This window comes from Vanessa cardui, chromosome 15 (genome assembly GCF_905220365.1).
Source record: "Vanessa cardui chromosome 15, ilVanCard2.1, whole genome shotgun sequence".
Taxonomy (NCBI): domain Eukaryota; kingdom Metazoa; phylum Arthropoda; class Insecta; order Lepidoptera; family Nymphalidae; genus Vanessa; species Vanessa cardui.
The window spans coordinates 10852383-10866546 of record NC_061137.1 but is presented as its reverse complement, the minus strand read 5'-3'; the positions used below and the strand labels follow the sequence as shown (position 1 = coordinate 10866546).

The window sequence follows — 14164 nt, the reverse complement described above, 5'->3', positions numbered from 1 at the left end:
AGATGTTTGCAATATGATGTCGTAAATAAACAAATTCTGTAGTATATTTAGTATCAGTATTGCACCCGTGCGAAGCCGGGGTGGGTAGCTAGTTGATTATAATATTTGACCATGATAATTACATAAACATAACCACATTACGGAAGGTGACCCAAATATCCAAATAAACTATAAATATAAAAGATTCGACCGAGTATCGCTAACGTGCTCCCCAGAATTGTTCCGTTCGCTTCCGTTCCGTTATTTTGTCATGGATCCTATGCTCAGAACCTTACCAAACTTTCGCCAAACTACCCTTGAAGTATATCCTGTATAAAAAATCATCAAAATTGGTTAACGTGATTTTCAGTTATTCACCTATTTGTCGCGCATATTCATAATGCTAATTTAAGACTTATGTCGTTTTCATACGGATACCATCATCGGAAAAAAATAAATTATCAAAGTCCACCCAGTGAAAAGTTATGAGGTAACAAAAATAAAAAAATACAGACGAATTGATAACCTCCTCCTTTTTGAAGTCGGTTGAAAATCAACCGAATTGATGTACTTTTATACTAAGTCGGTTAATCATTTTAAAGCGCTGAAATTTGTAGAAAAACTTATTACCAATGTACTTTTTTCTAAATTTATTTTTGTATTTTTAAGGGGTCTTTCTAGACAGCACATATGTCGGCCCCATCGTTACACGCTAAATACAATAAAAAAAAGGTAGGACTAAATTTTGAGAGAATTACAAACAAATTCATATATTCTAATTGAAGAAATACTAGAAGAATAGAGTTAAAAACATCTATATTAAATAAATTTAAATTAACTTCATTTTTCAGCGTGTCTCTCAAACTATGGTTACAGACACATGCCAACAACAAGTGTGAAACACCTTCTAGTACACCACATACCTCACAATTGGGATTGTTACTTTTTCTCATCAGATGCTTAAACTTACATAGTGGTATGTGTCCGGATCTAGCCCGCTTTAACTAACTTATTCCTATTAATGTAACTAAATAGTTAATTAGTGTAACTTAATAGTTTGTAAATACAAACCACGGTATCCGAGGAGGCACGGATTAAATTGTCATATATCAAATCCCCTTATGAAGCGATCTCTCATTAAAGTACTCATTCCAAATAAAAAAAAATATTAAATAAAACACTCTCTGACAGGCTCTTGCTGCTACTGGATTTAGGCCTCGTTTTTCAAAGCGCCAATGCGGGTTGGTAAATTGTATATATGAAGATTTTTACCGGACACATGCTGGTTTCTTTGTGATCTTTTAACGAGCCTTGAAATATAAACTAAGCTTGAAAACTTTAAAGGCTCGATAGCTAGTTTCTATTTACTGATCTATATTAATATTACATATTTAAATAGAATTTACTGATCTATATTAATATTACGTATTTGGAAGTAACTCACAAAAAATAAAAATTTACAATTACTTTTGAATCATCGAACTATTATAGTAGTAAGTGACTGAGAAAAACCGGCAAAAAAACTCAGTAGTACTCGTTTTCAACATTTAAAAATACAAAATTATATTAGTTAAATAATATGAAAGTCAACAAATATTAGGTGCACGCTTTATTGTCATATATCTGACGACCTCCGTGGTCGAGTAGTGTATACACCTGTTTTCATTGGTACGCCACTCCGAGGTCCCGGGTTCGATTCCCGGCCGAGTCAATGTATATTGTCATTAGTTTTCTATGTTATCTTAGGTTTGGGTATTTGTAGTACCATCGTTACTTCTGATCTTCCATAACACAAGTGCTTTAGCTACTTACATTACAGAGTAATGTATGTGATGTTGTCTCATTTATTTATTTATTTATTTATATAATCTTGTATTGAATAATATGCCTTCTTTACCAATGTACAAATGATTAAAATCTTTGAATCGGCAAAGTTAAAAATATCTGAGAACAGAACAATCTATACTCAACCGAATTTTATGAAACTTGGTATGAATAGGCATAGGCTTTTGTGTGCCATCCCAGCCAAAACACGAAAACGAAGGCGAGTTTTTTTTATACAATACTACGTACGGGTGCAATACTGATACTAATAAATATACTACAGAATTTGTTTATTTACGACATCACATTAGAACCTTCTAAAATTATCAGTGTTTCTTTACTAATCTGTCGATGCATTATATAGAAAAACCTTCCTCGAGAATCACTTTATCTATTAATATATAAAATCGCATCAAAATCGATTACGTAGTTTTTTATGGATAGATTGGCGGACGAGCATATGGGCCACCTGATGGTAACTGGTCACCATCACTAATGATGCTAATGCTGTAAAAAATATTAACTATTCCTTACATCGACAATGCGCCACCAACCTTGGGAACTAACATGTTATGTCCCTTGTGCCTCTAGTTACATCGGCTCACTCACCCTTCAAACCGGAACACAACATTACCGGTACTATTGTTTCGCGGTAGAATATCTGATGAGTGCGTGGTACCTACCCAGACGGGCTTGCACAAAGCCCCACCACCAAGTAACGTAGCGTAGCGTAGTTTTAAAGATCTATTCATAGGGATGTAATGTAACTGTATTCTCGCGTCTGAGGTAGACCGTTGGTTACGGTCTGAAGGATCGCTTGAAGCAGAATTTGTGTAATTACTTCAAAATTACGTTACATAATAAAACATATTATACATATCTGTAGCTCCATTTTGACAATGTTATATCTTTCTAGACAACTTTTGCGGGCGCGCCTTTCTAAGTTGCTTTTATATTTCATCATAACCTCAAAATGTAATTAATTATTTCAATTCTTTAAGGCAAAATGTTTTGATTAAACAACATACATTCATAAACACTTGTGTGTTTCTATAACACCAGCTTAATTGAAATACTCATAAATAAATAATGTTTATTGAAATATCATTTGTTGGATAAGTTTCAATAGATTCATGCAAAACAAATTTATTAGATATTTTACATTTTTTTATTCTTTATTCCGGATATATTAATTAGCTTTCCGAGTCCCATCAAGCTGAACTAACCAATCAATTAAAATTTTTCACACTATTTAAGGACTGATAACGATGCAATACATAATTTTTTTTTTTTTTTCAATATACTTAACTAGAAGAACTAGAGAGCAGAGATGGCCCAGTGGTTAGAACGCGTGCATGCGAAATTTTTATTTCGTTCGTTAATTACGTCATGTACAATAATAGTTTGACAACTAAAGTTTCATAAATATTGGTGACGATTCCCTTCTGTGGTATTCCGAGATTAGGTCACAGTTTATATAACATTTTATTCATTGAATATTGAATAACTGAGTTTATACAAGTATTTTAATTATTTTTTAGATTTATTATCATAACTAAATATACATTTGCTTCATTACATTGCTAGAAACAGCTAGTTGTAGATATATTATCTTTGTCGAGAAAATCGATACGCCCTTAGCAATCTTGGGGTCATAATTTTAATTTAATTTGTTTATTCAAGATCATATATTTTTAATACTAATCAATATTTTTTTAAGTATCTTTATCGTGTATACAGATTATAAATAAAGCTACCTCACACTAAGAAAACGAAAGAGGTTTTATATAATTTTATAAATTTCGGGTGATTTTCATTTTATAAATGAAAATCACCCGTACATTTAGAAGCATCGCCAAAAATACTAGTTAAACTAATTGAGCTTCAGTTCTAGATTTGACTTTTGACGTTTTCAAAGGATTATTACAATAGCCGTATTACAAAATGTCAAGTATTTAGTTTTAAGTTATTTCGCATTAATTTGATTGATACACGAAGTGTATATTAATTTTGATTTCAAACATTTGTTGGATGCTTTCAATGAAGAAAACGCTTTTATATAATTTTTTTAAGCGTTGAGACTTTGACTGGTGTTAAATATAAATTACAAAATATCTAATTACATTACATTTACATTAACAGCGTTTTAATTTGAGGAGAAGATTTGATTTCCAATGAGGATCGGTGGAATAAAAATATATGTGCTTGATAACTACATGATTAAATTGCTAGAAATAAACAACTTCCTAACTATATCTAATTGTACAATGTTTAATTTCAATGGAGTGATTGTTAAAGTGCTGGTGAAAATAAATGAAATTATATTTATGCAAAAATAACGATTTTCATGCAATAAAAACTATTCAATTAGGGACAAACTAGAACCTCTATTTAAAATAAATCATCTTTTTTGTTTTTTATAAAATCCATCCTCATAACAACGTTCTTTGTTTCCATACAAAGTTAATTACCTTTTGTATTCCAATTGGAATACAATTTATTATATAATAATTTCAAACCGCTTATTAATTACTGACACAGAAAACACCTATAGCTGACGTAACATCTCATTAGTTTGAAAGTGAAGTGTTAGCGTTACGTCTCTGAAAATGATAAGCTTACGTATATATAAAATATCTAGGAATTATCCACTTATTTTTCCAAAATAAGTCGTCCAACATTTTAACATTTGTAATTTTAATTATATTTGATGATCATGTAACGATTTTTTTACACAATAAGTCAAAACTTTCAGTAGTTTAATCTCGTAAGATCATTAATAATCTATTAAAAAGCATTTGCCGAAGTGTAATTTCTGTAACATAGACTTGGAAAACAAGATTTCTTTGAAGAATTAGAACTCCAATTAGGCCGATGGAAATAAACAAAATGACTGATTTTTAATATTAATTTAAACATTTAAATAAAACTAATTATAACGGATGAATCGCGTATATTAATTATTTTTAAAACATCCCGACGTTTCGAGCACTTTGCAGTGTTCGTGGTCACGGGTACACCGTACCGTTATAATTAGTTTTATTTAAATGTGTAATAATCGCGAAAATTTAAACATGCTTATAGCAACGTAAACTAATTGTTTGGTTTAAGTCATTGTTTCACTCACCCTTTAAGTCGTAATACAACGTTAGTTCAACTTATTTTCATTAATTTTAAACAGGGTTTTTTCTTTAAGAAAATGCTACCCTCATAGTGCTTATGTTTTCATATTCAATGGTAGAATATCTGATGAGTGGATACCAGTGCCCAGACGGGCTTTCACAAAGCCATACGACAATTATAGAGAGTTCAAATCCTAGCTAATACCGCGTGTTTAGTTTGTGCTCTGTAGTAAAGGAAATCTGCCTGCGCCTATTTTCGATCTATCGATGAAATCTGCTATATATCCACAAGTTTTGCTATTTATCTTTTTTGAGTAATGTGATAGAATTATCTTCAAACCTTCAAAGGGAGAGGAGGCCTTACCTACTTCACTGTGTGATTCTTGCGATTTACTTTCCATTGAATACATAATATATGTCATACGAAGTACAAAAGTTACGGACTAAAGGAATCAACAATCATTTTCTACAGAACGGCCTTGGAAATTTCTGGAAATAATGATTTACCTTTGTTCTTTGATATCGGGGTTGGATCAGATTATGAACGAAAAAGTTTTGCCGCGTCTCACATTTGGGGAACGATTTGTAGACAAAGGTTAATGATCTGTTATTTATAATGACACAGTATACAAATTCAAAAAGAAAATCAGTTTGTTGTCATGTATTAACATAAACCTAAGTACAGTACTATAACAGCCTGTAAATTTCCCACTGCTGGGCCAAGGCCTCCTCTCTCTTTGAGAAGAAAGTTTGGAGCATATTCCACCACGCTACTCCGATGCGGGCTGGTGGATACACATGTGGCAGAATTTCGTTGAAATTAGACACATGCAGGTTTACCACGACGTTTTCCTTCACCGCCGAGCACGAGATGAATTATAAACACAAATGTAGCAGATGAAAATTCAGTGGTGATTGCCTGGGTTTGAATCTGGTTAAGATGCAAAAGGCTATTTTGGTTCTAAAACTTAAGTTTTAATTTTCATTGTTCATAAATCAGAACTATGACATTTCTATACAACCGTACAATCTCCTAATTGTTCATTATGCAATAAAAGGGAAGATGTTTTTCAAGCATTGGAGTGTGCTCGGATTGTAGCTGAACGTGATACATTAGAATTAGAATTTGATATTAATTTACATGGTGTTGGGTTATGTAATTTGATTTTGTCTAATCCTTCATCCAAACTGGCCATTAGTTTGTACTCTATGATAATCAAATTAATTAAGGTAAGAAGTTAGTGATTTGTAAATTAGAACGATGGGGATGACATAGTCGCTCAGCGACTAAAGCCTCTTTTCAAATAAAGATTAAAAAAAAGACATTTCTATACAAACTTTCCACCACTATATACCCTTCTTAAGAGATGAATTTTGGTAAAATCTCTCATCTGTATACCATAAAAATATCGTAAAAAAGTTCAACCCATTTGACCCAACGGTTTGGGCTGTGCATATACTTTCATTATATAGGTATAATCACTAAACAGTTTAAAACAAAATCGCTATGTATTCTTAAATCTTTAAAACTACGCAACGAATTTTGATGCAGTTTTTTTAATAGATAGAATGATTCGACAGTCAGGTTTTTCTATGTAATACATGGACAATATAGTAAAGATAAAATTTCAATGTTAGAAGTTTGTAATGTGATGTCGTAAATAAAAAAATTCTGTAGTATATTTAGTATCAGTATTGCACCCGTGCGAAGCCGGGGCGGGTTGCTAGCCCTAAATGACTTTTAAACGTAGTTTTACTAATCCTGTTTATATTTCGTTTAATTTTATTCTTATTTCTAGTCAGGTCCTTATCATATACTCTCGTATTGTATTATCTCTCAAGCAATCTGCTCTTTTTTGCCTTTTTAAAAAGCCGTTCAAATACAAAGAAAGGCTTAAGTCTCCTTACGGAGTAAGCCGTATAATACATTATGTATTCCTTGCTATATTTCGGTCATTTAACCCACGCGTCAATCAATTCTTGTCATATTACGCATAAAAAATACTTGGACCAAAAATAAAATGTTACATGTCCTAGTACAAAAAAAGAAATTAGTTAACAAATGAATTAAACTAACAAAATGCTGTTGTTCTTTAATTTATTTGCAAATAAAATGGTTTTTTTTTTAACTAAATTAACTGGCAACATCAGTACACGTATTTTTATCCAACTTAGTTCGAACGGTTTTAGTTTCAAATGGTAGTAAGGTTATTCAAATCGTTTCGTTTTGTCCGTAGCTTTCAATTAAACCAATATTTTTTCAAGTGCCGATTATTTTCGGAATAAATTTAATTAATTTTCCAGTTTCCTAACTTGGTCCAGTAAACAAACATTTTTTCGGGACTAAACGACAATTTCGTTTTCAGAAGGATAACAATATTACCTGAAATAAACCAGACACGAATAATGTCAGCAGATTCTATATTTTTTCTTGATTGATCGATTTATGTAGTGCCATATTCCGTAAGAACAAAACTCGTAACTCACTGCAAAACACGAGTGTGAAATATCACAATGTGTTATGCGTCATCAATAAAAATAAATACATAGGATAGTCTATCAATATTTTACGAGTGGGATGTGAATTAAATTCTTCCAAAAACGATGCGTGTATATTGGCTTTAAGTCCTATTTTTTAAAAGAATAAACAACATTACTTTTTTCCTTCGCCATTTTATTCACAGAATACCAAACGTCAGAATTAAGTACCTGTTTTCTGATCAATTAAAATCTAGTAATTTATCTAGTACATGAGTCAATAGAAAATTTCAGAATAAGTACTTTCAACCTGGATCTTCTTAACTTCGTATGTTCCAACATGTAATATATGTATGAGAAGACAAATGAAAACCTATTTTCCAATACAAAATACATCATTGAAAATTAACTTATATGCGTAAGACAGCGTTCTTAAATCAACAATAGTTGTCACGAACAACTCTTTTTCACTCATCAAACTCACTTGACATTTCACCAATTCGTAATTTGGATAACGTTTTACAAGAAAAAATAATCAAATTAGATAAAAAGGTGAAAAACACCTTCACAGCTTTAATCGCTTGTAATCCCCAAGCATCAAAGAATTCCATTAAAAGGGCTTGCCCTACGACATTATCTCCTATACTTTGATGATTTCAATAGAATTAATAGAAATATATCCGTATTATTTCATATATGTACAAATTATGTTATGTCACACAAAATTATCAATGACACAGTACTTCCAGATGACTTAATCCTTTTTTTTTCTTTACAGTTATGGACACCGCTGAATATCATACTGTTCAACCTTGTCTGCTCAGATTTCTCGGTATCAGTGCTTGGTAATCCTCTAACACTCATCTCTGCGCTATTCCATCGGTGGGTTTTTGGACACACCATGTGTGTGCTGTACGGTTTCTTCATGGCCTTACTCGGTAAGTTAAATTTTTACAAAACAACAAACAACAACAACAGCCTGTAATTTCCCACTGCTGGGCTAAAGGCCTCCTCTCCCTTTGAGGAGAAGGTTTGGAACATATTCCACCATGCTGTTCCAATGCGGGTTGGTGGAATACACATGTGGCAGAATTTCTATGAAATTTGTCACATGCAGGTTTCCTCACGATGTTTTCCTTCACCGCTGAGCACGAGATGAATTATAAAGACAAATTATGCACATGAATCAGCGGTGCTTGCCTAGGTTTGAACCCGCAATCATCGGCTAAGATGCACGCGATCTAACCACTGGGCCATCTCGACCCAGTTAAATTTTAAGTTAAATTTTTACTACAACTTAAAATCGTTAGGTCTATTTTCTGTTTGATACTTAGTTGTTTGATTGTAACATAAAGTGCTTGCCGATAATATATTCCTGCTGGTAAAGGGAATTCTCAAGAGGGAATAAATTAGAGCTTGTTGAACCATTCTGATACAGCGAGTGTATCATAGTTTCACCTGATACGTAGACATTGTTCAGCATGCAAATCATAACTATACCCGAATATTTATCTAGCAATTTAGCTTAGCACTGCTGACGTTCGTATGCAGCAATAAAACCGAGCTAGTTTAGCTGTGAGTCATTGAATTTAGATTATTATGCGACAGCAACATCATCGAGCATATCATTTCAGATTTAAAACATCAGAACTCAGCATAATAAAATTAACTACTATGATTCGATAAATACAATTAATTAATAGTTAAATTAAGATAAGACAACATCACATACATTACTCTGATCCCAATGTAAGTAGCTGAAGCACTTGTGTTATGGATATCAGAAGTAACGACGGTACCACAAACACCCAGACCCAAGACAACATAGAAAACTAATGGTAATCTACATCGACTCGGTCGGGAATCGAACCCAGGACCTCAGAGTGGCGTACCCATGAAAACCGGTGTACATACCACTCGACCATGGAGGTCGTCAAAATTATCAATCTCAATAGAGAATTGAATTCTTGGTTGTCAGTTATGTTCGATTGTACTCGAATTATAGAAGCTTCGTTCAATATTTCATTGATCAATTTAATTTGGAATTAGTTTTTATGGATAATTGAATCATTAGCTACCTATCTATACGATCAGTTGCCCTAAAGGTATTTATAATCAGCTTTAACACAATGCTGACTTCCAAGTAGGATATATTAATTTAAATAATTGTTTTTAACTAACTTTACTTTGTATTTTTTAAATGTTGAAAAAGAGTAACTACTGAGTTTCTTGCCGGTTCTTCTCGGTAGAATCTACTCTCCGAACCGGTGGTAGCTTCACTTAATTGTAAAATGACGATTCAAAAGTGCTTCTAAAAGCCTACTTGAATAAAGTTTATTTTGATTTTGATTTTTGATTATTGTTTGCGACGTAATAAAATTATGTCGTTTTGAAAGACCGGGTTTAAGTTAGTAAGATTCAAAGTATTGTATTGATTTTTATTGAATAATATTCAATATGAACTACACTTTTTAAATCAATATTTTGTGTATCAGTAACATTAATATTTCAAAACAATATACTCAAAAGGACAAGGTTATCTGAAACCAACCAATTTGAACAACTTTTATTATTATTGGACGACTTTTTACAAATTTGGGATCCATATTCAAATTGGATACTTATTTTACATAAATGGAACTAACAGGTTATCTTAGTTTATTTTTTATTCGGCGGTAGACTATTGAACAAGTCCGATTAAGTAGATGCTACCCATTTATCAGATATTCCGCCAAACAACTACGATCGACGACCTCCGTGGTCGAATGGTGTATACACCGGTTTTCATGGCTACGCCGCTCCGAAGTCCTGGGTTCGATTCCCGGCTGAGTCGATGCAGATTATCATTAGTTTTCTATATTGTTTTGGGTCTGGGTGTTTATGGTACCGTCGTTACTTCTGATTTTCCATAACACAAGTGATTTAGCTACTTACATTGTGATCAGATTAATGTATGTGACGTTGACTCATATTTATTTATTATTATTTATTGTTACGTACTACATATTATGTATTGTTGTATTCCGGTTTTAAGGGTGAGACACAAATTCTACTCACAAGTCATCTGGTTACCACAATCAAATCGAAACATATTATTGTCTAATTCGAATCACAATATAACCGGGATCCTGTCACAATCAATACAAGTTAGTAGGATTATCCCCTGTATCGTCTAATTCATCCATTACCATTGGTGATACAAAGTTGAGTATTGTTTTATCGAGTTTAAAAAAGCAATTATGATTCGTATAATCTGTTTTCCTGTTTTACATATTTAAATTTATCTGTTTGTAAATTATACATATGTTTTATTTAAAGGTTTTCTAACTAATTAGAATAAATGTAAAAGTTTTTGACATAAAGGCGATCAAATGATTTGAATTTAAATTTACATTATGTAATTACAAAATGTATGATGGATGAACACAGTATTAGCATTATTAACTTACTATTTTGTAACTAGGAAAATTGACATAGGAAATATAAAATTAATACAAAATAAAGTTTGTTCTTTAAGAATAGTATAACGAGAATAACCAAAATGTCCCACAACTGCGCTGACCTTTAAATTTTGAAGATATCTTTTCGAGCTTTTTCCACGCTGCTTCAATGGATGTGGCATACGTTCTATTCAACTGATGTAGGTTTCCTCACGATTTCATCAACTGCCGTGTAAGAAATGAATTATAATATCAAATTAGGGATATCAAATTTTCACCATGCTTACCCAGTTTTCAACCCACAACTTTGGTAAAGGTGATTTAACCACAGGACTATTTCGGCCGTTCAAATTTAATAATTATTATAAATAGTGGGTACACGATTTAACTTCTCAGAAAACAGGCATTTCGTTCCGCTTAATGAAGCGAAAGTTCCTTTCAATTGTTTAATTATTTTCTAAAGCTGTATTAACTTAAGTTTGTAGGTACTTTAGCGATAAAGCAGACTCGCCTAGAAGTTTATTATTTAAAAATTGTCTAGCATTACATTAAAATTAATAGAAATCTAGCTTTTGAGCTTCCACATCGCTGCTCCAATGTTAGTTTGCAGTATTTCAACTGAGAAGTGCAGGCTACCTCACGAACTTTGCCTTTACTGCCCTGTGCACGATGGATTATCTTTTGAATCGTCATATAACAATAAAGTGAAGCTACCACCGGTTCGGAAAGTAGATTCTGCCGAGAAGAACCGGCAAGAAACTCAGTCTTTTTCAACAGTTAAAAAAATACAGTCATGTTAGTTAATACAATTACTTAAATTAATATATCCTGCCTGGAAGTCAACAGGTATTAATAGATGTGTTTGCGAAGAGAGATGCACTTTATTCCCTCAGACTCATAATCTGATGGGTCTGCAAATCAAATATAATCGAAAAGAGTTCAGGCGAAGAACTAACGGCTTCCAAGGTACGGGAGTTTTCAACTTCCAGAGCATTATTGTTACTGAAAATTCTTAAACAGAAATATCTCACTAACAATAGTAGTACTCAAGAGGTTTGTATTTGTTCGACTGCTTTAAATTTGAGTTTAATGTTTCGATAAAAGGTCTGTAATATGTGAGGGTGAAAAGGATATTGAAATTCCAAGAAGTTATTAAGAGCTCTATGCCCAGTGTGTATGTCACCGTGAGATTACAAAATTCGTTAGATTACAATCTGACGCAACAGATTTTAATCTGTCGAAATATTGTGAACTGTGAAATATGAATGCAATTTAACGTATTATTTTCGCTATATTTATATAGAATTTTGTAATCTTACAGTGACGTATATATGAAACCCCGATCTCGTCTGGGTACGTATTACGAAATAAGATACAAAATAAATAAGGTACAAAAATTTTTTTACCTGGTATCCAAATAATATCCTTAATACATAAAATTTAATTTTATTCGGATATGTTTTTCGGAAACATGAATAATGTTAATCACTAAAAATACCTAGACAAACTCCTCAACAATTGCTCCATAGTAAGATTTACTCATATGATCTCTGGGGACACTAGTTGGCTTCGAATAGATAATCCCTTGACATAGTTTCTGTAGGTGAAATAGGGCAGAAGTGAAATTAATATAATTAATTGGAAGACCTATTACTCAAATTTGTTTTCTATGAACCAAGCTATATTTGAGGATTCTCTGAAATGTCGCCTAAGTCATAATTATCCAGGCGATCGTTAAGGTAGATTAAGTTTTTCATAAAAAAAAAACTGTTAAAGAATACGTTTCGTTAAAGAATAAGAGATTAAATGTATATAGTCATTCGTTTTATTATTTATCCAATTTGTTTAGATAACAATGTGTCACGTGGTCTTCTCTGACCATGCGCAAAGCTTTACCCTAGCTCTTTTGAAAATTTCTTAATGTGTTGCATCCACAATTTGACAAACATTGTAAGGGTGATTAATTGCTATTTATAGATGTTCCTTAGAAAAAATTCTTGTTTCGGATTATGATACCCATTTTTGAAATCGGGTAACTATATAGGGTACTTCTAATGCATTTTAACTCATAAAATCCATTTACCGGTCATAAATATTAAGTACTTTTATATCGTTATAACTCCTGTATTTGTTATTAATAGAACCTGACATAGGCAATTGTGAAACGAATTCTCTTTTGTATATTGTATCCCGCTGGGACTTCCATGCTGACATTATGTACAGAAACAAACCAGGCCAATACATCAAGTTGTAAAATAAATATAAAGTAAAATGTATTTATAAGTAAATCGTTTTAGTAATTTCCTATAGTATAAAGAGAAGTTCGAATATATGTTGAAAGTTAATTATCTTGTATCCAATTAAGCCACACTTCACCAACTTCCAACATATTATCCCTTTGCCGTATACACTTGTAAAGTATTCACAGACTAAGACACACAGATGTACACATATAAACACTGACAGAGACATGCACACATACAAAGATTGGAAATTGTAAGGACTCTTGTTGAGATACTCGCATACCAAACATTTTGGTATGCGAGTTAGTTCCCTTTTTTTTCTTACTAAAGTATAGATAAGTTTGGTAATAAAAGTTCTTGGCGGCGAATTATAACATCCACAACACCAAAATAAAGCGATTAGCAAATATTATAAAAACACATTTTGCTCTTACCGATACATAAATATCCTCTCCGGCCGATAGCACGTTTCTTTACCTAAGTAAATTGAAAAATTCCTCTGTACCACAATTTGGGGTGTTATTATATCAGAGTTGATATCTGCTCTTGTCGCCTCCGCAGCCTTGATGAACCTATCTAGTATCTGCGGATATTGCGGGGAGACAATGATCATCCGCGAAATACGCAAGTTTGGATTGCCAAAAGCAACCGACTGGATGAGCACGTCCAATGTCAAAAAAAAAAAACACGAAGAAAATCGCCCTCTAACATTTAAAGTATATAACAATGTCTCTGAAATTAGTAATATAATAAGTTGAAATGCGCTGAATATTCCATGAAGACGAGGGCAAAAGTTGCATGATTAGTATAAAGTTGAGCCTTCATAGTGTTGCTGAGAGAAAATATATTAATATTAACACGAGGAACCTGCGTAATTTCCCTTTGAGATTCTCTGTGAGTAGTCTAGTAATAATTAGATGATTTTAGCGTCTAAAGAAGCGGGTTCTGTAGGAAATTATACTTACATCAAGGATAAAATATGAGGAAATAAATTTTATAATTATAATCTTACGCGACATCTTCGCCCAGGTGTCGCTAAGGTTCCCGTCTTCCCCTACTCATCATCATTATCATCATC

At 32.5% G+C, this 14164-nt stretch overlaps 1 protein-coding gene across 1 annotated transcript in view; it reads left to right on the top strand.

Annotated features, from left to right (window-relative positions):
- The window catches only part of LOC124535707 (parapinopsin-like), a 56181-nt gene that overhangs the window by 23728 nt on the left and 18289 nt on the right, over nt 1-14164 (top strand). The window contains exon 2 of the mRNA XM_047112017.1: nt 8182-8341. Within this exon, the coding sequence (XP_046967973.1) occupies nt 8182-8341 (160 nt within the window). The remainder of the gene's footprint in view (nt 1-8181; nt 8342-14164) is intronic.